This window comes from Pteropus alecto, unplaced genomic scaffold (assembly GCF_000325575.1).
Source record: "Pteropus alecto unplaced genomic scaffold, ASM32557v1 scaffold3, whole genome shotgun sequence".
Classification (NCBI taxonomy): Eukaryota; Metazoa; Chordata; class Mammalia; order Chiroptera; family Pteropodidae; genus Pteropus; species Pteropus alecto.
The window spans coordinates 42,811,907-42,839,509 of record NW_006442484.1 but is presented as its reverse complement, the minus strand read 5'-3'; the positions used below and the strand labels follow the sequence as shown (position 1 = coordinate 42,839,509).

Genomic DNA, 27,603 nt, shown 5'->3' with positions numbered 1-27,603 from the left:
CCACCCTCCCTCTTCCCCTCCCTCCCTTCGTACCTCTTCCTCTCCCTTTCCCTGGCAGGCGCACGTACCTGGGTCCTCTAGGCGGCTCTGGGCGAGGCTGGCGCTGCCCGGGTAGGACTGCACGGAACTGATGTAGGGGCTGGACGCGTGGCTGCTGACCGAGTTGACATAGGGGTAGCCCAGCGGTCGGGAGAAAGACGAGGCTGAGCTGTAGGCGCCGTCGGGCTGCGAATGGCCCGCCGAGTGTAAACAGTGCATGGAGTAGTGCCCGTGGGACATGGGAGAAGGAGACATTTGCTGGTTGGGCGGCCCAAACTCCATAAACACCGCCTTGCCCGACACGGGGCTGTTGAGACTTTCTGGCATGGTGGTCATGGTCATCTCTTCTCGCGGGGTCTGGGTGTGGGTCTCTCTTTCTCTTCTGCTTTCCTTTGGGGGTCTCTGTGTTTCTCAGGACAGGAAGGAACCCAATTTAAGCGGAACAGGGGTTTTCACTTTCCATTCATAAGAAAATGGAGTTTGTCTCTTTGAAAAGTCTAAGCATGATGCTGCGGAGCTCCCAAAACTCGCTTCAAAGCTTTGACTCAGCCAAGGTCATAAATATTCATGAGCTGGCGGAGCTGATTGGTCCGCTGCCTTGCATAATCACCGGGGATTGGTCCAAGGCGCTCCGGCTCCGCTGGACTAGAGCGGGCGAGGTGGCCCGGCCTGGGAAGAGACGCGTCCACACTTCCCGGCCGGGGCTCTTCTGCAACAGAGCGCGCCGTGTGGGGCGCACAATAGGCTGCAGCGCCCGTGCCGGGACCTCCGCGGCCTGCTGTTCTTCAGCCTCCCGCCTCCCGGTGCGCCTTACTTCCCGAAACCAACCAGCGATTCAGGGCCGCGGCCCATCCCTCCTCCTATCATCCCTCCCTTCTTCCCACCCCCAACACCCGGGACACCCGCACCCCTATCCCAGCCGCTGCCGCCCAGTCGGGTGCTGAGCTGGGGCGGCTCTGGAGCCTGGCTGCGGCCTCAAGAGCGCGAAGCCGTGCACTGCGGGGAGCTGGAGGCGGCCGAGAGAGCGCTGTCCTTTGCAGCGTCTGGTGCCTTAGCGCAGCGCTCTCCCGGCGGCCCCTCCCTCGCCTGGGTCCGCTCTGCCACATCTCTGGGGTGAGGTTTAGGGCCCCCTGGGCGAACTCACTCACTCGGCCGCCTCGCCGCCGCCGCCGCTCGCTGGGGCCCGCTCGCATTGCTCCAGGCCCAGCTGGCCACTCACGCTCCAGGCTGCACCGGTCTGATTAAAGCAGTGCGCGCGGAGAGCCAGGAACTCGCGCTTCTCCTCCCAGGAAAAGCTGCCGCACCGCCTCCCACCCCCCAACACACACACACCCTCTTCCCCTCCCAACCTTCCTCCGCCTCCTCCTCCCCTCTCCACTCCCTCTGCGCAGAGCGCCCAGGGCTCACTCGCCCCAAGGGCGCGGGGCCGAGTGGAGGCGAGGAAACTGCAGGCTCAGTTCTGCTTCTCCTGCGGACGCCAGGTGGTCATTTTCCGGCCTCCTGGGGTCTGGCAAGAGTATCGGGGTTTAGGAGTCCAGGGGGACACCGAAACCCGCGGCAAAACCAAGCCAATGGTAGGCTCACATGTCTCTGTGTTGACATGTCTCCCATTATCGCCAGGATCCTCATTTCCAGTGGTCAAAACGTGCGCCACTGGGGCTGGGGGCAGGGCTGGTGGAGGCAAAAGCTGCCAAGGCGACTTCTATCTTCTGGGGTGCTACGTACAGAAAAGTGCACAAAAGATTCCCGTTGTCACAACCACACAGCCACCCCCGGCGAGGCGTGGCACGCACCACGCTGACTTCGAGGGGTTGTTGGTTCCCCATCCCTCCAGCTCCACGGTGAATTCCAAATTACTTTGTTAGGTAATTAGAAAGTGTTGATAATTATTTCTTTCATAATTTAGTGGTGTGACGAGACCGGGGAAATGATCTTGTGAAAGTTCACACGTGCAGATGTATTAGTTACTGATTCATTTGATTAAATGGTAGTCTCAAGTGCTCGGATCCGCAGCTGAAGGCGCCCCATTAGCATAACACTGATGTTTAATTTTCATACGCATAATTAGCCATATATTTAACACTAATAGCAACATGCAGCCTTTCAGCGTTAAACAGCCCGGGATTTGATCTGGCCTGAGCTGAACCTTCGCCGATGCACCTTCCCCTGTCTGGAGCGCGCAATGATCACAGGACAAACCTCTGTAATCAAGCACATTTTGGCAGCGGGAACACCAATAAAAATGAACATTCAAAACAAATTACATCGGTGCTGTCGTTACAGATATTAGTGGAATGGGCTTCTCTCTTTTTTAACTTTTATAGCAGCAGCAGCAGCAGCTGCCCGTGGAATTCCTCTCATTTGGTGTAAGGGCACGATGTTGGGGGTAAAAATATTTCAGGCAGCGTGGTTGGAGTAAAAACAAAAGCAAAAAAAAAAAAAGAGAGAGAGAGAGAGAGAAAGAGCGAGAGGGAGAGAGAGAGAGAGAGAGTGGGAGAGGAGAGAGAGACAACTACAACCAATCCTCCAAACCAATAACGGGTTTGCCAACGTTTAAAAAGATTTTTTTTTTCTTAATCACCCAACCACGCGGTGATGCTTTGTAGCAACAACCAGCTAATGACTACACTACCAGACAACTCCCAGAGCCGCTCGACTCCTCTCGGTTCCCGTGTGGCACTTGTGGTTTTAATTGCACCTTCCTAGCGCCTGTTTGGGGGTGTGGAATGTGGCTCGGTGCGCCCTGTACAGCAGCACGGATGCCGCCGGGGCCCCTGGTCTCCCGAGCACCTCGCGGGCCCTGCCCACGTAAGTGATCGCCGCAGCTGGCGCGTGGTCGAGGTTGGGACCGAGGGAAGCGTGGCTCGCGACTCCCCGTGCTCAGGGCAACGCGTGAGGAAACCCGACGGCTGGGCGGCTCAGGACCAGTTTATAGCAGAGAACTGCAGGGTGGGGTAAAGGGAGCGAGGCGGCCACAGGTCGCGACTGTCTCCAGGGCTCTCGATCCGTCCACAGCTGGAGGGGGAAATCCAAGCCATTCGTAGCGCAGGGGACGAGGCTGGCTCCGGGAAACAAAGGACCCGCACGCTCCCCCTCGGGAAAAGATTTCAAAGCCTTGCTTATTTTACAAATGAATTATATGTGGGCGAAGGGCTGTCTGCACTCCGGAATTATTTCTTAGCCCTAGAGAAGCAGGTCAAGGGAGGGGCGGCTGAGCCGGGACGCTCTGGCGCGTAGACGCCGGCCTTGACTAGCTTCTCAAACTGCGATCTTATCTCTATTCTGTGAGCCCTCCCACCCCCACCCCCAGCCCCGCTAAGGCGACACCTGTTCTGAAAAGCTGGTTTGCTTAGATCTTTGCCAGTCCCAACCCCGAGAGGAAACAAAACTCTCCTATTTATCCCGAAAGTCCCGCATTACGAGTAGAATCTTTTGGAGACACTGTAGGACTGGGCGCCTGGTAGTGTTAGCTGTAGCCACGCGAGGGCTGGATTCCCGGTCGCCCTGGGTGAGGTTTGGGGCCAGCAGCTGGCAGGGATGAGGAGTGGCGGGCAGGGGGTGGGATGGACAAAGTGTTTTTAAAATCTGCTTCCTAACTTCAGCTTCAAAGCATGCTAAACGGAATTCGCTCTAAATGAAGTTTGTTGCCTAGGGAGCTGCAGAGTATTGGCTGATTCTGGTATATATACACATATGTATAATGTTTAAACCATAGGTTACTTTAATAAATGGGATTATAAACCTGTCCCATAAATACCTCCACCTGGGAATAATTGCTGCAGAAGCCTGTTATCCCAGTAGTTAGTAAAATCCTATGGTTCTAATAAAATTATTCTTGGGGAACCTCGGAGTAAACTGATCCATAGATAAGATACAGGGCTAATCATTGCAATGCGAAGTCATTCTCTGGCAAACCTCTTCCAAAGCCATCTGGGCCTTATTCCTCTCTAGAGACTCCAGGTCGTTCCAGGCAGCAGCCTATCTCTAGGTGTTTTCTTGGCCAACTCTCCAGGACCCCAGAAGTTTTTCCATGGACCTTGTAAATGTTCAACTCATTTTTTTCTAGCCCTTGGAGCCACTAGCATTGGAATCATCTCTGTCCAAATTCTTCATTACTGGACACAGAGAAAGAAAGCTGGAGGGGTTGGAGGACCCCTAAGAGAACTGAGAGTTCAGGAAAAAGCTTTACCTGAACACTTTTTCCAGCATGCTCTCTGGCCTCAGTTTTTTCTTTTCCCACCACTCAGTGTCACAAAGAGGAGCTGGCTCTTGGGACCCAATCACAGAGGCCACCTGTCATGGCAACTACTGGTGCCCACATTTCCTTGGCTCTCCAGCCCAAGCTATATTTAGTGGATGGCAACTTTGCAAAACTGCTTCCGTAGAAACAAGAGTTAGCACAACCACTGACTGCCAGGACACCCTAACTGGAGTCGTTCCTAAAACCATGACCAAAGGGAACTACTTTATACCTGGTTTGCTATAGGCCCAATACCTTTTCACCCCTGAGCCCAAGTATGAACAGGTCCTGGGGAGACTATGCAAGAGAAGAGAGAGTACTTGAGACAGAAATGGGCCTTAGGAGATGCAGGATATGGGGCCTTGAATTTCCTGCTTCTGAAGCAGGTGGAGCTGCCTGCTGGAGGGAGGTACTGGAATGTAACTCACCGGCTCCAATCAGGCTAACTAGGCCCTTGCCCTCAAAAGTTCCAGAATCTCCTCTTGCTGTGATCTTCTACGTCTCCAGTGCCTGAACTTAGGTCCGAAGGGGCCAGCACGGGGAGAGGTTAGTTTAGGCGCTAGACCGGCCTGGGGCCGATGCTCCAATTTCTAGTGCAGCAAATGGTCGCGCGCGTGCGCATCTGTTTTAGGTCTCACAAAAGTAACCTCTGGGATGGTCCCGCAGGGCAGGATGAAGGCCGCGGAGGAGCAGCCGCAGGGGACCAGGAAAATCATATTTTTAGATTGATAAAGCTCTGCAGAACAGCCAGGCCCCGGGTCCACAGGCAAGGAAATGTTTGTAACCAACCCTTTCATTCCTACTGATCTTTTCATCGCAAAGCGGCTATGAAGGGGGAAAGAACCAGAGGGCTGGGAGCAGGGGGCTCTGCGACCGCCCTCGGGGCCAGCCAAAGTGGGATTCGCAAGGGGGGAAAAAGAGACTAGAAAAATTCTCAGCTAACAGCTAGGTTCGGGTTTTTCTTTCTGTGCGGCCACGTGAAAAGTTCAGAGACTCAAAAATTAACCACCTACCCTCCTCTCCGAGCCCAAGTAACTTTCAGATCGCAGACACAATGGGTTTATGAAAGTTTTTTACTAGGGCAGTCAAAACACGGGTAAGAAAAAAATGCATCTCGTCTTTCAAACGGGGGCATCACCATTCCCCTCCATAAGCGTTTCCCGAGCTGGTAAGCCGAGCCCCACGCCGGGATCCGTCTCTCCGAAGCCGCGCGGCCACACAGGGCTTCAGATCTGAGTTCCCAATTACCCCAATTCTTCCCCGGATTTTTCCATGAAGCTACTAGGTGAGAAGTAGGTTAGTGCGCGACCTGCTGTGCGCCTGTTTCTTCTAAAAGTTCTCCAGCTGGACTTCAGCAATTTAGGAGAAAAGGCGCCCAGCCTCTGCAACCTTTAAGCCGCTCCTCAAGCCTCGTGGGGCAGTTTGGTCAGGATCTGTGCGCCCCCCGACGTGATGACAACGGTGTGCTCGAACTGGGCGGACCTGAAACACACCGCACTGGTCAGGACCCGCGCGAGCGCCGGCGGGCGGGGAGCAGCCGCTCGCCAGCGCCTTCGGACGAAGCTTCCCTTCCCATACAATTTAAAAGCAACGGGGCAGAAAGCAAACACCTTTGATTGTCCAGGGAGACCACAGTCCATGCATCCTCCAGTACTTTAAATTCAGGAGATCCCTCTGTTATGATTGGCTCTGTAAGAGGGAAAATATTTATTGGAGTGATCTAATCAGATTCTTGTCAAACATTGTTTCCGCTGATTATCAAAAAAGAGAATTAGAAGGTTCTCTCCCCTTCTCCCAAGTACTCCCCCCGCGGGTTCATGTTGTCATCTTTCAAAGGCTGATAATTGATGTTGCTTACATAGTATACTACAAACTAAACAGTAGGAAGAGGAAATGCTCAGCATTCAAATGTATGAAGTTGCCTATTTCATAATTTTTTTAGAGAAAAAAGGGCATTTTAATCAAGCCTTAATTAAGACCCTGTGGATAATAACCACCCAAACACCAGTCCCTCTTACAAATATCAGTCACTTTTAAAAAATATTTGAATTTTTAAAACATGCTCAAAATGTTCATTAATCAGCAAATAACAATTTTCCTATTTCACTCTAATTGCTTCTCCATTAAGTCCCACAGTCAGAACTATCGTGCCTTCGGGGTCTTAGGTGATTGGAATTTGGTGGTGACACCAAGCACATGATCAGCCAGGAATGGGCCGCCAGAGAGTACATGCCACTTGCTGACAGGGAGGAAGGGACATAATTGCTTCTAGTTACTGGGTGTTAATGAACACACACACACACACACACATGCACGCGCACACACACACACACACACACACCCAACCAAACACCACATTATGCTGGTAACAGAATTAGAGGGTTGGACGGCTGCCGTCTTCTAAATGTGTCGGTAAGTATCTGATTTAGGAAGATGGGGCTCGAGGATATTATTTAATCAGATTTACTACGCATCTGAATTATTTCATTATGGTGATTGGCTTTATTAGTCCTTCATGGGACTGTCTGGCCTAGGCCAGCGCTGCTGTTTACCACGGGGGAAGCCACCGTTTTCTCATGAGGAGCTCAGTCACTGACCTATGGTGAACGCCATTCCCTCCTCCATGAGTAGATCACTGTCATTTGCTGCAAAACAAAAAACATGGGTTAAGGGGAGTGGGAATGGGAAATAGAGAGGATAGAGAGAAACAGAATTAGAGGTTTTGAGCTGTACAAAAAACTTGGTAATTTATTTTTTTTTCTTTTAGGGTAAAAGAAAGGGTGCAGGTTTCTAGAATCCTGGGTGCTGGCTACCACCCAGGGGTTAAACATAGGGCTCCTGGGCCTTAGCCTTTGCATTTTCTGCACTTGGGATCAAGACCCCAAAGAAGGGTGTGCCGAGGCCTAGCAGGGGCAGCCTGGGTGTTTTAGACACTTGTCGGGATTCTCTCCCCTTCCACTGTCCTCTGGCCACTTGCTCTGAGGTCTCCTGGCTAGCTGGGTCCTGGGTCTTGTGCCTCACTCCCACCCCAAAGAGAAAGACATGTTGGGGGAACAGATGCAAAGGGAAGACAGCTACCTGGGGTGCAGGTTGGAGTAGGAGGCAAGGACTGAGATGACTTCAAATATTTCCAAATGTAGGTTCTGGGTGGGGCACATGTCTGAGAAGCCCTTTCTGCACTCCTGCCTAGACCTCTTTTGAGTTGCCTCAGGTGGAGCTCTTTGGTGAAAGGGAGTTCTGACCTGCTGGGTCTCCAGGGGTTTTCTGAGGGATGCTCCCACCTCAAGCACACAGGGCAAGGCCTCAGGACCAACTTTCCTTTGGGCCTTGTGCAGATGTGCACCCCACTTGGGGGCACTCCAGAGAACTGCCTCTTGCCCTAATCTCAGTCCTCCCACCCCTTCTGGCCCACTCCTGCCTCCCCACTGTAGGGTACACAGTGAAAAACATGAGATTCTGGGGAAGGAACACAGAGTGGATATAATCTAGAAATCACTAAAGAGTACATGCTGCTAAATACATCAGCTGTCAACATTGTGTAGGATGTAATGAAATTTAACCACAACAGTCAGCGGTTAGAGAAGCGGGTAGAAAAAGAAAAACAGAAAACAGTCATATGTGCATGCTGCTGGGACACTGATGCAGTGGCATTTTGTTTTTAGTAACTTTTTCTAGACAAATATTCCTAGTGCCTTCTAGCCATCGCCCTTCAGAAGAAGATAAAAAAATAAAAAAATAAAAAAAATAAACCTCCTTATGCTAGGTTTGAAACTACTGGGCTCCAATCCAGTAACATAGTAATGTGCTGGTTATGATTAAGTAACCCCCCCGCCAACACACACACACAAAATGATGATAATGTGGATTCAAAGTTAGAGTTTGAGGAGCAAAACTGCCTTATCCTGTTCCATTCAATAAACAGTTCTCAAATTAGGTTTCTTACCATGATGCCAAATTTCTGGATGTCCATGGAAGTAAGATCCTATTCCATGTCCCACAAAATGTGGACAGACTTGCAAACCATTCTGATGAGTTATGTGGCTTTAAAAGTAACCAACGAAATATTTAATTAAATTAGATAAGTTTTTAATGCACATATAAATAAAACAGTCACTTTAAAATATTCCCTGAAAAAGAAAAAATCAGTTATATTTAGAGTAAGATAATAGCAATATGTTTTCATCCTTCTGGAATAATTTAAATTTTTTTGCCACAGCTTGTAACAACTCCCTTTGGATAAACGAAGAAAAAAAGACATGTATCTAACACAGTAGTTTAACTTCATTTACCTTAGTCCAGCATTCAAACGAGGCTATTTTTAGACACCGAATGACTATGCATGCACACGTGTATAGATCAATATAACCAAAATACATGTGCATGTAATGCAGGTCATAAAAACCTGCTTGGTGTGTATGGAGTTTCACAAAAAGACTGTTCAAAATACTACTGATTTGGAAAGCAAACAGAAAAAAATTATGATCTAGAAACATGGCTTTCTAGTTCTATAATTCCCTTATTCTGGTCTATTTCAAAACAGTATACATTTTGTAAATAGACAAATTCATACAAAAGGTCAAATCAGCTTCGTCCATATTCTTGAAACACTTGGAAACTTTGAGATCATTTAGGATTTCTAGTCAAGACTTACACTATTAACAAGATTCATAATGGATGCTTTCTAATCACTGTGATGCTTAAGAGAAGCTAGTATTATAACTCCTAATTCTTAATGCTTCATTAGTTATTTCTACATGCAAATCATTTGAGTTTCATCTATTCCACATATATGAAACCCGGCCCATAGAATACAATCTTAAAATCTTCACCTACAAGGTTAAGAAGTTGTTTTTGAAATCAGGTACACATGTTTATTTCTGGGAGCACCAGAAAGACAAGAACATATATTCCATTAACAATTTATATTTTCATGGGGATGAAGAGCATAGTGCCTTAACCTTAACCGTAACAATGGATTGGGATTTACAAGACCATTGTTTAAAGTCTTAATAAAACCAAAGTTCTTAGATCCAAAACTAGAGTTTCCAAAAGAGCCTCCATTTAGTTTAACACGAACTCAAAGGTGTTTAGCCAGCCTTTTTATGAGCATTCACGTCAACAAACTTATTTCTTCTCGTTACTGGGTGTTAATGAACACACACACACACACACACATGCACGCGCACACACACACACACACACACACACCCAACCAAACACCACATTATGCTGGTAACAGAATTAGAGGGTTGGACGGCTGCCGTCTTCTAAATGTGTCGGTAAGTATCTGATTTAGGAAGATGGGGCTCAAGGATATTATTTAATCAGATTTACTACGCATCTGAATTATTTCATTATGGTGATTGGCTTTATTAGTCCTTCATGGGACTGTCTGGCCTAGGCCAGCGCTGCTGTTTACCACGGGGAAAGCCACCGTTTTCTCATGAGGAGCTCAGTCACTGACCTATGGTGAACGCCATTCCCTCCTCCATGAGTAGATCACTGTCATTTGCTGCAAAACAAAAAACATGGGTTAAGGGGAGTGGGAATGGGAAATAGAGAGGATAGAGAGAAACAGAATTAGAGGTTTTGAGCTGTACAAAAAACTTGGTAATTTATTTTTTTTTCTTTTAGGGTAAAAGAAAGGGTGCAGGTTTCTAGAATCCTGGGTGCTGGCTACCACCCAGGGGTTAAACATAGGGCTCCTGGGCCTTAGCCTTTGCATTTTCTGCACTTGGGATCAAGACCCCAAAGAAGGGTGTGCCGAGGCCTAGCAGGGGCAGCCTGGGTGTTTTAGACACTTGTCGGGATTCTCTCCCCTTCCACTGTCCTCTGGCCACTTGCTCTGAGGTCTCCTGGCTAGCTGGGTCCTGGGTCTTGTGCCTCACTCCCACCCCAAAGAGAAAGACATGTTGGGGGAACAGATGCAAAGGGAAGACAGCTACCTGGGGTGCAGGTTGGAGTAGGAGGCAAGGACTGGGATGACTTCAAATATTTCCAAATGCAGGTTCTGGGTGGGGCACATGTCTGAGAAGCCCTTTCTGCACTCCTGCCTAGACCTCTTTTGAGTTGCCTCAGGTGGAGCTCTTTGGTGAAAGGGAGTTCTGACCTGCTGGGTCTCCAGGGGTTTTCTGAGGGATGCTCCCACCTCAAGCACACAGGGCAAGGCCTCAGGACCAACTTTCCTTTGGGCCTTGTGCAGATGTGCACCCCACTTGGGAGCACTCCAGAGAACTGCCTCTTGCCCTAATCTCAGTCCTCCCACCCCTTCTGGCCCACTCCTGCCTCCCCACTGTAGGGTACACAGTGAAAAACATGAGATTCTGGGGAAGGAACACAGAGTGGATATAATCTAGAAATCACTAAAGAGTACATGCTGCTAAATACATCAGCTGTCAACATTGTGTAGGATGTAATGAAATTTAACCACAACAGTCAGCGGTTAGAGAAGCGGGTAGAAAAAGAAAAACAGAAAACAGTCATATGTGCATGCTGCTGGGACACTGATGCAGTGGCATTTTGTTTTTAGTAACTTTTTCTAGACAAATATTCCTAGTGCCTTCTAGCCATCGCCCTTCAGAAGAAGATAAAAAATAAAAAAATAAAAATAAAAATAAACCTTATGCTAGGTTTGAAACTACTGGGCTCCAATCCAGTAACATAGTAATGTGCTGGTTATGATTAAGTAACCCCCCCGCCAACACACACACACAAAATGATGATAATGTGGATTCAAAGTTAGAGTTTGAGGAGCAAAACTGCCTTATCCTGTTCCATTCAATAAACAGTTCTCAAATTAGGTTTCTTACCATGATGCCAAATTTCTGGATGTCCATGGAAGTAAGATCCTATTCCATGTCCCACAAAATGTGGACAGACTTGCAAACCATTCTGATGAGTTATGTGGCTTTAAAAGTAACCAACGAAATATTTAATTAAATTAGATAAGTTTTTAATGCACATATAAATAAAACAGTCACTTTAAAATATTCCCTGAAAAAGAAAAAATCAGTTATATTTAGAGTAAGATAATAGCAATATGTTTTCATCCTTCTGGAATAATTTAAATTTTTTTGCCACAGCTTGTAACAACTCCCTTTGGATAAACGAAGAAAAAAAGACATGTATCTAACACAGTAGTTTAACTTCATTTACCTTAGTCCAGCATTCAAACGAGGCTATTTTTAGACACCGAATGACTATGCATGCACACGTGTATAGATCAATATAACCAAAATACATGTGCATGTAATGCAGGTCATAAAAACCTGCTTGGTGTGTATGGAGTTTCACAAAAAGACTGTTCAAAATACTACTGATTTGGAAAGCAAACAGAAAAAAATTATGATCTAGAAACATGGCTTTCTAGTTCTATAATTCCCTTATTCTGGTCTATTTCAAAACAGTATACATTTTGTAAATAGACAAATTCATACAAAAGGTCAAATCAGCTTCGTCCATATTCTTGAAACACTTGGAAACTTTGAGATCATTTAGGATTTCTAGTCAAGACTTACACTATTAACAAGATTCATAATGGATGCTTTCTAATCACTGTGATGCTTAAGAGAAGCTAGTATTATAACTCCTAATTCTTAATGCTTCATTAGTTATTTCTACATGCAAATCATTTGAGTTTCATCTATTCCACATATATGAAACCCGGCCCATAGAACACAATCTTAAAATCTTCACCTACAAGGTTAAGAAGTTGTTTTTGAAATCAGGTGCACATGTTTATTTCTGGGAGCACCAGAAAGACAAGAACATATATTCCATTAACAATTTATATTTTCATGGGGATGAAGAGCATAGTGCCTTAACCTTAACCGTAACAATGGATTGGGATTTACAAGACCATTGTTTAAAGTCTTAATAAAACCAAAGTTCTTAGATCCAAAACTAGAGTTTCCAAAAGAGCCTCCATTTAGTTTAACACGAACTCAAAGGTGTTTAGCCAGCCTTTTTATGAGCATTCACGTCAACAAACTTTTCTCTAAACATTTTTAAACTTCATCTCCAGATCTGTAAAATATCTTCTTCACTTAGACCAGGACATCACTATAAATAGCAGATGGGCAGACTCTCATTCAGATTTGATTTCCATGTAACTGATACCACAAAAAATAAGTAAACTACGTATGTGTTGAGGACAGGAATGATAAGTCAATGTTTTTATCTAAGTTGTACTTTATGGTTATGGTTATTTCTGTGTGTCTTTGCTCTTCGGGCAGGAGGTTAAACAAGTTTTCCAAGGCTTTTCTATTTGTACCACAGAATTTCTGAATAGAAACTGAGGATGCAGAGTGGATAGAGAGGGTGGAAGAGATATTGTTAAACAAGATATAATGATTTAGATGTCTTTTACAAGAATGGGTTCTACCTAAACCTGTAAATTATGTTATTTCATTCTCAACAAACCTTGGTGATTCTAAGATCATTCAATATAAACCGTTCTTCTATTTTCTTTTCTTAAAAAAAACAAACTAGCTTTTTTTTTTTTAAGGCTCTGATTGGCAGGCATCACAGCTACATCTTAAATGTGTGTTACAATGGCAATCTTCATTTTAATTTCCGATGAGAGGAGAGGAAGAAAGCCCACTCTGAAAAAAACACTTGGGGCCCCTCCCCCCATCACACCTCTCGTTCCTCTTCATAAAAGAAGCTGTGCAATTACTAGGTGGCTAAAGATATCCGAGTGCATTCTCCTATAACAATTTACTGCCTGGATCCTGCTGGAATTTCATAGAATGTATGTGTCATGAATGCAAAGGTCAGAGGATTTCACAGCCATGTAGAAAGAGGAAAAGAACAGAACAAATTTCCCTCAGTTCCTTGGTTGAGCACCCATCTCAATGCTTGATTCCCAGGAGCTAAGTATACACTTCTGTTTGCTTTTCATAGTATTTTCCTTTTGGGTTGGTAGTTAGCTTTTTTAACACATACTTAATGGGACTAAATGGGATAAAATCTCATTAATCCTCCTAATTGTTATTTAAAAGCACACCCCTTCTATTATTTTGGAATACATGGGAAGCACAAGATTACTTATCTGATTCTAGGGCTTAAATCTAACTTCATACAGACAATCCAAGTGACTTGTGGTAGCAAATTCCACTCTAACAAGAAAGCGAGTACTGGTCACACTAACTGTGGCATGAGAAGGTGGAGTGTGTGTGCTTTTCTTGACTGGTGTGTTGGGGAAGATAGAAACAGCTGGGTGGGCAGGGTGCCCGAGAAGTGCTGTAGGTGCTTCCTAACACCAGCCACGGCACAGCCACGACCTGTTTCTGAACACTAGCATCTTCTTGCCCTGGACATTTCGCCAATGAAATCCCCCTCCTTTTTGTTGAAACCTACTGAAAAAAAACTCCTGGTAAGAGTTTCTGATTGTTCTGATTTTTTCTAACTAAAAGTCCTCTAAGACGATAGGACACTTCTGCATGAGCCTGAGCACATTTATAATTTGAAGCCCTTCATATGGAATATTTGGGAAGAGGGAGGAGGGAAGAGGAGGAAGATGCATAAAAGTAGTTTATGAACTTACTTTTAAATTATAATGTATTATTAGAGTTCACGTTTAAGTTATAGTTTATAGTTGAAAAAGTAATCTCAAGGATGAGGCAGTTTTCCTCAATTGAAATATTGTCTGGATAAATTAAAATTCTTAACATATCTCAACGACTAAGAATACATTCCCCAAGAGGGCAGAGGAGTACTATATTTAAGTACATACTCTTCTAACGAAATAAAAATGCACATGGAAATAGTTTTACTAACATTTTTACATGAATCTTTTAAACAGCACTACTCTCTAAATAGTCACCTCTCTCTAATTAAAGGATCTCAAATAGTGCCTGATTTTCTAAGTTATGGAATTTTACCTTAATCTTTCTAGATTTTTATTTTAAGCAGTAGTCTTTGAATGAAGAAATTCATAAGTCCAAAGATTCTCTCTAATGACAAAGAATGTTTAAATACAATTAGTAATATTTTTGAAAGCCAACAACTGTTTTCCAAAAGACTGGTACTTTTTTGTTTCAAACTGGATCACGAATTATTGAATTTTCCTACAATAGTACTGAACTTTTATTTGAGGTTTTCTGTTTCTGAAAAGCAGACATGATAGATTGAAATAAAAGATAATTTATTGCAATGCTTACTTTCATGTGCAGAGAGAAGCAGTGTAATTGTAATTTACAGTAGCTGTCAAGAAAAATCCATCACAGATGACATTAAAATGACTTATTTTGCCTGAGCCACTTATTGTTTAAATGTGCATAATCTAATAGAAAGAGATTATTTTTAAAAATCTGCTTTATATTCTTCTAAATTAATATCAAAACATATACTTATGAATTAAACATTAAAAACCACTTATTGATACTTTCATCATGACATTTACAAGTATACGTTTAAATTATTTTTGATTGAACTGTCATATGTTTGTGATGCATGAATCTACACATTCACAATATTCTCATATGTACAGATCATATCATCTAGAGATAATGACAAAAACACAGATTTAGAAATATTTTAAAGCGAACGGGCTACAGTGAGGATAATAACACTATAACCTAAAGTTCACTAGCCACCCCTCATGCAGCAAAAGGACACATAGAGAATTGTTTTCATTAAACTACTTTAGCCAATACTTCTCCAGAGAGATTAGCCTATCCTTCAGGCTTCAGAGAATTTCAAAATTTCCTGTAAAGATCACCAGGTTTTTGGTAACATTGTACTAATAAAAGATGCTTGAATGTTCTTTTCATGATGTATCGGTAGCGGGAGGCTATGCAAAAAATGATGAATATCTTAAAATATACGAGACTGAGTTGAAAGATGTTTGTAAACCTTTAGACTGCAATGATTCCAAGTACTTTTGCCTTAAAGGTGGAGATTGCTTGTTTATTTACTCCATTAAGATGTTGCTGGAATAAGAAAAGGTGAAATAATAGATGTCCAGAAACATTGCTTTAACACATTAGAATAAACATTTGTTAGAATCGGGGCCAGTTTCCTGCCCAGTAACAGACGTAAACCATCTAAATAATGAAAATGTATTAGGGTAAAAGTAAAAAGTTCATTGTCTGTTATTTTTCTCATAGTTTTGTAAGTGCAGTTGTTGGGACTGATCTGATTTTCAAAGGAGCTTGTACATGCAAATTCATACTCTTCGAAAGCTGACCTTTGCATCCAAATAGCTAAAATCCAATGTCACTTTCAATTCTACTCTTCTTCTTTTTTTTATGTAGCTAGAATTAATGTAGTGAATATGTAATGAAATGCATTATCCTGCATGGAGATTTATCAGATTTTCCGATTGAATGCTATGCTTTGCTAGTACTAGCTGGAGTTCACCTGCATGTTGGTGTGGCGTGTGGCTCTTTTTTGTAAAGAGTTAAGTCATACACAAAAAAAGGGAACAAAGGTCAGCACCCAGCCGCCACTTGAATGTGAGATTTTTCTTTTTATTCCCCTTGATGTATACTAGGCTCTGTGTTATTAGTCTTAATGATGGAAAATTGTAGTGTTGATACAAATCTTTTTTTCAAAGTAGTAGGCGGGAGCTCCATTTGTTAGTAAGTTTTTTTGTGACTAAAAGCCACGGACAGTACATTTATGTAGCAGTAAAAGGCCTAGATGCTCTTTCCATAGCAGAGCTAATTATTCCTACTGTGACCTTACTGATCTAGCCTGTTCCTAGTACATCTCATCTGCACGCCTGTTCCTCTGTGTAGATGGTGTCAGAGAATATGAAAAACCCTATAATGAAACCATTTTCATGATGGAGAAAGGCTACTGGAGTTGCACTTGCTACAAAGAGGCTCAATTATATGAGTAATTGTGATAATTTTCTACATTCATAGCCTTCAATGGGGAAAAAAGAATGAGAGCCACAAAGGAAAATTACTTTAACAAGAAAGTACAGAGAGTAAAAATGGAAGAAGAGACAAAAAGGGGAAAAAATAACCAGAAAAAAAGTTTAAAAAATAGATCTGGAGGGAGGAATAGCGAGACAGGGAGAACAACAGAAATGCTCAAAAGCCCATGTGCAGCTGTGTTGCACAATTAAATTGAATTTTTTTTTCTGCAGTTGATGAATGTGACTACTGCAAATGTGCCTCTGTAGTTAGCTATCATTTGTTGTTCCGTGACAGGAAAAGGATAATTACCTCTCAGAGAGAATCAAAGGCTGACATGCCCTTTAGACACAGCCATGAATGCAGAGCTCGATAGAATGCTTGAATAAGAATCTAGTGTTCTCTGCCCCCTTCTACTGAAGAATAAATTTTGTTAAAATGCAAGAGCACCACCAGTAAATTTGTTGAACCCTAGGTGTTCAAAAATATGAGGTACATCTATCGACTCATCCCATTTGCAAAAATAAAACTGCATTTTGAATTCATTTCTATTATATTCATGGACACTAAGATAGTGAGATATGCATTAAATTTCTTTTCTCAGTAGGGGTCTGATTCAACATTTCCTATGAAAGAACAGAGAGACACTATCCTTTTTTCCCAGGCTAGTTAGCCTATAATTTAAAACTGTCAAAAACACAATTTTGTTCAAAGTCTTCAATAAAAGCTTCTCAGATATAACCCAAAGAGATTTTACTAAAGTTTGATTCAGACACTGTTACAATATTTTTAAAGCCATAAATACATTTAACTGATATTTTACTGCCTTTTTTTTTGTTAAAGTATTTGAAGTCTTATGAAGAAAAAAGGCACCATCTTTTCAAGGTGACTAAGCTGTCCATCCTTTAGACAAACTGGAAGTATTCAATGGTTCACATTAATGAGAACGGTGCTTTAAAAGGTAGTGATGTGATCATCTTTAACAAAATGCGTTACTTTTAAATGAAAACATATATTCTGCATGTCTACTTCAAAACAATTATGGAGAAAAAAAGATCTAAAAGTAGGTGACAGATTACAAAGGAAAGTCTTGAATTCAGAAAATACACATACACTTAAAAAGCAAATGTAGAATGCTGTGTGGAAAATAAACAATGGTTTACAGAAAAAAATGAACCTGGCAAAAAAGGACAGAAGATCACTCTTTCAGGCTATTTGCTAACCCACTAATTTGAAAGGTAAGGCTTGCTTTAAGCTAATGCTTTTTACCTCTGTATCATAGGAATACATGTCACTTCACTCCTTTATAAAATTTAGCTTTTCTCCTGTCTTATTAATGAAGTGTGAGGATGCTTAGCCCCTTCTTAGGTACTTTCTTCCCTGTTAGGTGTGATTTTTGAGTAAAGGAACACTACAGACACGCATGTCAAGCTAAAACTAAAGCGGTCATATAAATATTGCTTGCTGCTCCTATAAGTTTCTTTGCTGACCCTGATATAATTCACTTATTTTTAATCTTTTTTTTTTTTTTTAACCCCAGAAACAACATTGCAGCCTGGCAGTTCACATACTGATATTAGACTGAAATGATGGTTCTGAATCATAAAACATGTCATCAACTTTATACCAAGCCACCAATAACCTTTGTACCATTTGCCAACCCTCCCTTTACTTGTCAGTGTAAGGCTTACCTAATTGTGTTTCCAATTACGGAGAAGGGAGCCCCTGCTCTGCAAGCTGCAATCGCTTCATCTCTACACCTCTTGGCGACCGCCACTAACTTTTTACCACATTCATCCACATTGCCGACCAAAAATGTTTCAGAGGTATCTCCATGGTAGCCATTGTAATAGACCTAAACACAGGCAGAAATTTAAAAATATGTCCTTGTTTAAAACCCTATTCTCCTAAACTATACCCTGTATTCATTTATGTATTTAGTAGATTCATGTGTTTCACCCTTCCAGAATTACTCTTAAGTTTATCTACAAAAAAAAAGAAAAAAGATGTACTGAAACCTTACAGAAATTTAAAAGATGAAGCCATACAATAATATTACAAAATTTTAAAATAAATAAGTAACTAGTATGGCTATTTCAGCATTATAATTAGTAATGCTAGAGTAACATTTTGATTCCTGACTTTACTTTTGAGAAGACAAAACTATATATGCGAAAATTAGTGACCAAAGACACTGACCCACAATTATTACAACTGGTTTAGAGAACCAGAAGTATTTGACATAGTGAAAAGTCATGAAGGTTAATGTCACGAAGATACCTTATCTTTTATTTACCAGTTCTATACTTGGGAGTGATAGATAATGACAAGAAGAAATAAGATAGATATGTCAGTGTTATAACAGACAGTAAGAGAATTTAGCTCCAAGAACTGAAGTGGCTCAATATAGGAATGAAAAATGTTGCTGGAAGTAAATCTTAACAGAATGTTCCAGATAGCGGAATGTTAACAGAAAACACTATATGCCAATTTTGAAAGAATTAGAATATAACAAAACAGTGTTAAGAATAAAATGGCAAAAAACATAATTTTTTCAGTCTTCAATGATTCAGAGGTCTCTGGTATCTTGAAAGATACCAGATTCATTATAAAAATCAATAATTACTGAACACTATAATAAGCGTAAAAGGCAGAAAAGACTGGTTGAATATTGATCCATTGATATAGGTTGGAATTTGCCATTTTGTATAAATTTGCCCTATGTAATTATTTTTCACATTTCTCTTTCTCATGAAGTGGAATGCAGAAATTGTTATAAAAATATATTTACCTGAACTTTCTGTTTTAACACTGAATTAATGTCTTAAATCTGTATACTATTCTCCATTAAAAAAAAAAAACAACAACATAAAAAACCTCCTACACCCTGTGAGGGAAGCAGAGAAAGTCTTTATTATGTTTTCATTTTATAAGTCAGGAAACTAAGGCAGACAAGTAACTTGTCTAAATTTAGTGGCAGAATACAAAAGTAGATCCAGATTAATATGGTGGACTACTGGCCTCTGATCCAGTGTTTTCTTTACTATATCAAAGCACCTTAATTACCTTGCAGTGTTTTATAGTTTATTCCCATTTGCAATCCAAGAAAGTACGAGTTCTAATGTTATATAATATTTACTAATAAAAAAGTAATTAAAAATTTTTGTAACTGAAGGTTTGTATAACTGCTATTTAGGTAAAAATGTGTTTTAAGAATCTTGGTTCGATCCCAGGTTTCGGCACCCCAAATAAAAAAAAAAAGAAAAAGAAAAAAAAATGAGAATAAAAACAAAAAACAAAACAAACAAAAATTTTAATTTGTCTTTTTGTATTACTTTTGCTAGCTTTCAAAATGATCACTTGAGAGTGGTTATATAGCAATAACAATACTTTTGCAAGTCTGTAGCAGTTATCTATAATTACTGTTTGTACCCACAGACTACTCGTTTTGTACTTCATTAATTTAATATTTATTGAGCAACTACTATAGGGTGTCACACTGTCTATTTTTTAATATTCAATTTTCAAGGGGAAAGAAGTCTATTTTCTTGTGTTATATGCTAAACATAATTATAAATTGCAATGAGTATTTTCTGATAAAATCTAGGATCTCATAATGGGGTCTTTCACTTAATGAACTATTTCATAAGAATATAATTTAAGATACTGACATATGTTTCCTTGACTCCTTCACATTTCTAGACACTTGAAATTATTTCACTTTGTTTTATAAATTTTGCAATTATGAAATCGTTTTAATGTTAAAAATGGAAGTGTGTATTAAAAATCTTCAGGAAACTTTAAAAAGACATGGAATATCCTCTTTGGATGCACTGGAAGCAGTAGGGAAGAGCATGTGTGATTTCTTTCAAAGCAGCAATATTTCATTAGAGGGTGATTAGGTGAGATAATAAACGTAAAACCCCCAGGTCAGGTATAATCCAAAAGAAAAGTGTATAGTGAAAAGTACTTTATTTCAGGTACACTTTGTAAAATACCTCCTTCTACATGATTCTGAATTGGAAAGATATCAACAGAATATGTGTAGAGCAAATGTTCAAGTATTCCAAGTAGGACAAAATGACAGAGAGAAGAGTATCAGCAATAAAAGAACCTTTGGCTATATCTTCACACAAACTGATATGAAGAAAAGGTTGAATTAATTTAAACAACTAAATATGTGACAACTCAACTACTGAATGCCAAGTTTCACTTCATTGCCACTTGTACCTAAGTTTTATAGTCTGGATATAAAATAACTATTATTAAATATATTTCCTAATTAATAGAAACTGTACTCCTATAATGCTGTATATGTCAATTAGTTCTCATCCAATGTTTAAATTACATTTATTTATTTAAAATTTGTTTATTAATCATCAGATGTATAGGATTTATTTACAGTCTACATCATTCAAAGGTATCATTACCAGACTTTTTAATAAAATGCACTGACAAAGCACAAATCATCCAAGTCTGAGAACAGTCAAAGGCAAAGAATATTAGAAAAGGTTAGAGCTTTTACAACTTGCAATTTCTAGGTTAAATTATTATTATCAGTAGTAGTAGTAGTAGTATTTTTTTTAAAGAAAGGCTGTTAACCATTTGGTGAAAACTTAAGTTCAGAGAGAAAACCACTCTGCTTGTATGCTTCAAGTTCAAGGCTCTCTATACCAGAAATAGAACAATATGTTACTACCTTCAGGGATTTTAATAAATCTAAGGAACACTGCTAGCAAAAGAGTTGCTGTCCAAATAGACTGACACACACAGGCCAATGTAGCCCCTAATGACAGAGTAGGATAATGACAGGCCCCACTCAAAATCAGCAGGTTTTTTTAGGAAGAGGAAGATCAATCTTGGCAGAGTGAAGGAAAAATGCTGGCTTTCTTCGCGTTAGCTCATCTCATACATATCTAGCTTCAGCAGCTGCCCAGTGCTGTGGTGCTCTGCATTAACTACACAGTGGATCAATAACAATTACACCTTCTCAAAAACATGACACATAGCAGGATTGGGTTGACATTTCACTTAGGCCAACATTGATCTCAGTGCATCTGATTCCAGCCCTAAATTCAAGTCAGGCCTGGGTTTACTTGGAATAAACACAGAGTTAAAGACAAAAAAGGAAACCAGCTGCTTGCGTCTGGGTCTAGAAGTAAACAGCACTTCCATCGGTGCAGTTCACATTTTCAATCCACTCTTCTTCCTGTTGCTACCAGCAATTCTGAAGTTGATCAAAGACTATTTTTTATATGATTTACTCACTGTGACATCTATGTTGATAATATCTCCATCCTGAAGAGGTCGACTGAAACATAAACAGGAAAAATTGGTGATAGGCAGATCTCAATAAAAGGAATATAAAAATAAATACCTAATGACTATCACAAACCTAATGAATTGCAAGGAGAATGTGAAGTGGAGGAAGAATAAGTGGAATAATTATCTAATCTTTAAATTATGCTGGTCACATCAAATTTTATAAGAAATACATAGTATGAACATATTGCCATTGTTTAAAAATCTGCTGTTATTTAAAAAATGTACTTATCAGTTACCTTAATTTTGCAAAGAGCCAGAACAATAGTTGATAACCAATATTTACCTATATTTAGATTTTTACTATTTATATTGTTAAAATCTAAGAAGGTAAAAGAAATATTTAATGCGCAATCACTTCCTTAGATTATATACTGCTTTAACAAACAAATGTGGGTATTATGCCCAATGAGATGCCAAATACTTCAAATTTTTTGTTTTACCATAATCTGCTTCAAAAGTTTACACGTGGGTTTCAATTAAACTGTAATGTCTTACACCATATGTTATAGATCTTAGTTTCATGTTTTAGTTTCCAAAAGAACAGTATGTTATTAAGCAATGAATACCTGTCAGGAATACCATGACATAGCACGTTGTTTACAGAGGTACAAACAGATTTTGGAAAACCTCCATAGCCTAGAGGTGAGGGATAGGCATCATGACGGATGATTTCCTGATGAACAAGAGCATCTATCTCTTCAGTTGTCATGTCAACCTAAAATATTAAATAAAGAAATTGCGCAGCGAGAGTTGAAGACATTTCTTGTATCTACTGATTATGCCTTTAGCTACAGCACTTTCAGGTGAGATTGTATAAATTTACTCTGATAAACTTGTAGTACAAAATTTTAGTTAATTATGACTAACATTGAAATCCTAAATTGTGCCTTTTTGACAATCGTTTAAGTATATGATGGTGTTATGGACTATCAGGAAATGGAAATTTTAAACTCAGAACATTTGTGAGTCATTAAATGATATGACTCCTTTGTAGCCTGAAGATTTCAAAAATATGTTCTTAGGCAGTTCCTTCCTCTTCTTCAATGGTTGGTATCCTGGGCTAACAGAAGCATATACATAAATACTCAAAAGGCTCTTCAGTTTAGGTGATAAAGTAGGTCAACTCACACCTTTTTATCTCAGCGAAATACTACATGGGTTTTGCAGCAATGACATGGAGATTATGAATCGTCATTTAAAAGCCAGTCTGATACATTTTTTACAGATTTGACTGTCACTAATTTTAATTTCTTTCATGACTAAATATGTCATTGTACTTTATAAAAATATTTTTCTCTTACTAGGAGGTACCCAGTTGCTCCCAAACTAAAAGAAAACTATAATCAAGTTTTGTGAGCACGTTAAACCTATCTCCGTAACCTCATAAATCATTAATAAAATTCTAAAACAAAATCTTTTATTAAAAATAAACTTTTTTCAATAATTTTCTTTGTGTTATTTTATATTCACATATGTTTAGCTATGTTACTATAACAAGTTTATGATACAGATGATACTTTAAGTAAGTGATTTCATGGTTGAGTCTCACTTCCTAAATTCTGCCCACCTTTTGGAAACTACAGCCCCATATTTTCTTTTATGATTCTTATATAGCAGGGTGTTTCAGATTATTCTGAAAGAACTACACCTTGTAGTAAGATAGTTTCACATAATTACATTGCTCTATTACCTATAGCTCTGTGTATCTGGTCTGATCTTTCTTTGCAGAGCAAATGCAAGAAAATAGGAGACAAAGGCTGAGGCACAGCAACTCTTCAGGCACACAGAAATAATGGGGGAATAAAAACAGAAACTATACGCAGAAGGAAGGGGGCAAAAGTCAGAGCCAGCTACTATTGATCAACTTGGATAGGCTGAGTCCAAAGTACCTCCAGAATTCTGCTACTTAAAACTGAATTTGGATTTTAAGTAGCAGAATTATTCAAATGACCTCTTGAATAAACATAAAATAATACAATCCCTTTCCCCCATTCCAAGGCTTTACTTTATTATTAACAAGTTAGATGTGTACAAAAGAAGAGTGAAAGAAAAACGAGAAAAAGAGGAGGGTTTGTGGCCCCCTATATAAGTCCTGCTGAGGCTTGGTGAGACTCCACCTTTAAACTCTTCCCAGCCAGGAGGAGGACATGACGGGCCAGCTGACAAGCCTGACGAAGCCCTTGAATCTGATCTTCATTCTTAACTTCTATGCTGTCTCCCCAGTCCGGTACAATGCCTGTCGTCACATAGTCTGGCTTCTTTATGTGCTTGAGGAGAAAGGATTGAAAACGAAGATCAGAACCCAGCGCACGACAATGGGATCATTTTTTCAGACACAGCCTCCTGCTTCATGGAGCTCTGCCCTTCCTGCCGGAGCACCGACCTCCGAAGCCAGCACAACAGACCCTCCAGGCTGCCCCCAGTTCCTTCCCCTGCCCTTTTGAACTTAACATTGCCTGTTAGTGCTGCCTCTGGATAGTCTGTTAACCTTACTGTGCTTTGAGTCAAACTGGACTGAAGTAGACTTCTGGTCAAAACAAACAGTAGTTTTCTTTTCTTCCTTCTCCCAACCCCATTAAAAGTATATTGTCATTGAAGAAAAATAGCATCAAGCTTCCAAATTGTCAAATGGCTAATTAAGAGCACTTTCACCTTCTTAACACAAAGATAAAATTTATGCAAAGGATAGCTCACAACACCCTCTCTGAATGAATCTATGTAAAAGGCTGACTGTCAAGGCCACTGAAGCCTATTACATGCACACTTCCTTACACTTTGCAATTGTACCCAAACTAAGAAGGGACTAGAGAACAACAAAACAGCTTTCTTTTCTTTTTCTTCCTTTTTTAAGTACATAAAAAAACACCTAGAACATTTCTATCATTTGTCAAAAACTAAAAAAATGCCCCAAAACTCAAAAAAGTCAACTCTTGATCACTCTTGTAGAACATTCTCCATCACTTACTTAAATCCATGGGTAGTATTCAGAAAATAAACACTATCTTACATACAAAGTTTCTCTAATTCTCAAGATTGTGCATAGTTCTTTACAAACTACATAAGCATTGCTGAACAGTACCCAGTAAGGCTACACAGCTGCTGGGGACAGGAAGCAGAGAGGAATAACACTGTTTAATTGACATCACCGCAACTCTGGAAGGGCTGAGGTCAGGGCTCTGCTCTTTGTGATGTGCATCATCACACAGGATTTAAGGACCTTCACTTACTCTCACATTCTGATGGGCCTGTCTGACAGGGAATATACCATTGCTTGGGTTGGCACAGCTGAGTTATGGATGAGCATCTCCTACAGTTTTTTCACTAGTGCCCACAAAAGCTCACTCACAGACTCTGTGGTCTTGTCTCTACTCTGCTTTGTGATCTGCAAGTTATAACTACAGGCAGGTCTGTTGGGTTGTCACTGAAATTCTAAAATGATACATTCATCTCTCCGGAGATTTTTCTTTTCTAATGAAGGAAATACCAGGAACATCCTCTGGGCTCTGGTGGCCTGTCTCGTCAGCCCCTGCCACAAAAATGGGCTATTCACCTTCAGGAAGTATAATATACTTAATGTGGGTTCACTATAAAAAAATGCAAAAAAAGGGGAGAGCAGGTGATTTTTGTGACAGATATGTACTTCTTTCAGCTATTCTCATTCTTCCTAAATGACCCGCATACCTCCTTTATATTGCATTTTTAAAAAAGGATAGATTGTCTTTCCACAGAACTGTAATCTCTGGGAAAAAAGTCAAAAACACTCTGAGACAAGATGTTTTCTTTAATTTACTCTAAAGGAGATTCAGAGACAGCAGCATTAATAACATAGAAAGTGTAAGAGCAGGCTTTAGGAAAAAAAACATCAACTGTATTAGTTTCAAATAATCCCTCTTGAATGATCGCAATTTCACAGTCAATTTTTTTCTCTAAAAGAGTAAAAAAAACACATATATGTAGTTTTATCTTCATATTAGAAATTTAATACACAAGTTTTCATGACAGAAATTTTAATTCTAAATAAACTAAGCGGTTGTAAGCTCAGCTCTTTATTTTAAAAAATTAATGTTATAGAACTGCAGAATGTTAAAACTTCTCAAATCACAATTTTAAATCATAAACCAAGTTTAAAATTTTTGATTCAAATGGCTTAGAAATTAAAAGTGTAAAAACATTTAATCACTTCTGTGGTTAACCTTTATCTCGGCTGAAAAAGCAGCAGATAATAGGCAATACAGTACCTTAGGGACTGGATGAGCTGAAGAAACTGCAGCCGGCAAAACTATACTGTATGAAATATCTCTTTGTCTCCGGAAAATGAAATTTCTTCTTTGTTGACTGCTTGACTGCTTGTGTGAGTAGATATGATTGAGTGGTGAAGAGAAAATTCTATGACAACCTAGGAGCAGAAAGAGACATATTTTAAGTAAAAAACTTAACATAGTGCTACATTTTAAGATGTTGCATTGTTGTCTATTAAACCATTATTCCAATCCTCTATAGGCTCAAAAAGGAAAAGCCCCAAATAGAAAAGAAAGCAGTAGTACTCTGAGTTCTAGCACAATAGTAGCACAGCATAATTATTAGCTAATACCATGTTTACATAAATGTTTGACAATGGAAAACTCTACTCTAATAGGCAACAAACATATAGAAACATCTGCTGAGCGCCAGGTCTGTAAAAAGAACAATTTCTGCTGAGGTAGCTTACGAAGCAATGTCTTAGATGACACTAGATTTACAGCACTGTTTGGGTGGCTTTTCATTCTTTAAAGCCGTGAAGAATCATGGACAAATTGCCAGCTGCACTTTTTGCCCTCGATCGGATTACTACTCTGTGTTAACTTCACATGCAGCGAGGCATCATACTGAAATTTACTGTGATGAATGCTCAAAGCAGATAAAGACTAAACAGCAAAAATGTAGGGTGTGACCCTGAAAGAAAACAATAATAGGGTCCTAAAGTACCCACAAAAGGAATTTAGAAATATCAATCAAAATTTTAAATGCATATATCTCTTGATTCAGCATTTCATCTCCTAGAGTCCTAGGTACCATCCAATGATGGATATGTGAAGATGAACCCTACTGCAGCATTGTTTGTGGTAGAAAAAAATGGAATTAACCCAAAAGTCCATCAGTACAGGACTCGTTAACTATATTATGCTATATCCACACAACAGAAAACTATGCAAGTATCAAAGAGAAGAAACTAAATCATCTCCAAGTATTGATATGGAAAGACGTCATAGCACATAGTTAGGAAAATAGCAAATGCTGAACAGTATGAATAAAAGTCCATTAATCTAAAAAGAGCTATACATTTATATAAGCTTGTATATGCCTATAACATTTCTGAAAATTAATGTTCATCAATAGGGGTTATTTCTGGGACTGGGAACAGGGAGGAAGGCTTCCTGAGTCATTTTATTTTCTTCTATACTGTTAGATTTTTTAAATCATCCACTTGCATTACTTTTATAATTAAAATAATAGTATAAAAAATCCCCAACATGTCATAATTGCACATCAGGGGTCAGCAAACTACAGTTCAAAGATCAAATCTGGCTGTTTTTATACAGCCATGACCTAAAAATGATTTTTATGCTTATAAATGGTTGGGGAAAAAATCAAAAGAAAAATAATATTTTGTAATATGTGAAATATATGAAATTCAAATTTCAGTGCTCCTAAATACTCATTGGAAGATAGTTACCCTCATTTGTTTACAATTGTTAATGGCTGCTTTTGATCTACAGTGGCAGAGTTGAGTAATTGTGACAGATTTGGCCCTTTACAGAAGTTTGCTGATTCCTCATCTAGAGCACTGGTTCTTAAAATGTGGTACTCAGACTAGCAGTATTAGCATCATTCAGGAAAAAGATGCAAATTCTTGGGCCCCTTCTCAAACAATGGATTCAGAAATTTGGGGATGAGGCCAGAAATCTGTGCTTTATCAAGCCCTCAGGGTGATTCTGATGCACACTCAAGTTTGAGAATTATTGGCCAAGAGTAACCTTTCAGCTGTGAAACATAATGGAAACACAAATTTTGCAGGTGAATACTGGTCCCAAAACTCAAGATCTCTAAGTGAACGAGGAAAGGTCACCGATGCAAACAAACCCCAATGGTCAG

The 27,603-nt window shown here is 40.2% G+C and overlaps 2 protein-coding genes across 6 annotated transcripts in view; both read right to left on the bottom strand.

Annotated features, from left to right (window-relative positions):
• DLX1 (distal-less homeobox 1) overlaps positions 1-1,307 on the bottom strand; it is a 5,000-nt gene extending 3,693 nt beyond the window's left edge. Inside the window, exons 1-2 of one of the 2 annotated variants that reach the window (XM_025039576.1) lie at positions 1,184-1,307; positions 69-748 (exon numbers count right to left, since the gene is read on the bottom strand). In XM_025039576.1, coding sequence (XP_024895344.1) covers positions 69-381 — 313 coding nt within the window. In that variant the 5' untranslated portion in view covers positions 382-748; positions 1,184-1,307. The remainder of the gene's footprint in view (positions 1-68; positions 749-1,183) is intronic. The other variant, XM_025039577.1, reaches the window with a different exon arrangement.
• A 4,027-nt stretch (positions 1,308-5,334) lies between these two features.
• Positions 5,335-27,603, bottom strand: part of METAP1D (methionyl aminopeptidase type 1D, mitochondrial) — a 70,410-nt gene continuing 48,141 nt past the window's right edge. For 3 of the 4 annotated variants that reach the window (XM_006921193.3, XM_025039495.1, XM_025039496.1), the window contains 9 exons: positions 25,710-25,867; positions 23,589-23,738; positions 22,038-22,186; positions 21,415-21,457; positions 17,838-18,001; positions 11,089-11,186; positions 9,744-9,791; positions 5,890-5,968; positions 5,335-5,761 (listed from right to left, as the gene is read on the bottom strand). In XM_006921193.3, the coding sequence (XP_006921255.1) occupies positions 5,683-5,761; positions 5,890-5,968; positions 9,744-9,791; positions 11,089-11,186; positions 17,838-18,001; positions 21,415-21,457; positions 22,038-22,186; positions 23,589-23,738; positions 25,710-25,867 (968 nt within the window). In that variant the 3' untranslated portion in view covers positions 5,335-5,682. Of the gene's footprint in view, positions 5,762-5,889; positions 5,969-6,876; positions 6,925-9,743; positions 9,792-11,088; positions 11,187-17,837; positions 18,002-21,414; positions 21,458-22,037; positions 22,187-23,588; positions 23,739-25,709; positions 25,868-27,603 lie in introns of all 4 variants that reach the window. The other variant, XM_015596789.2, reaches the window with a different exon arrangement.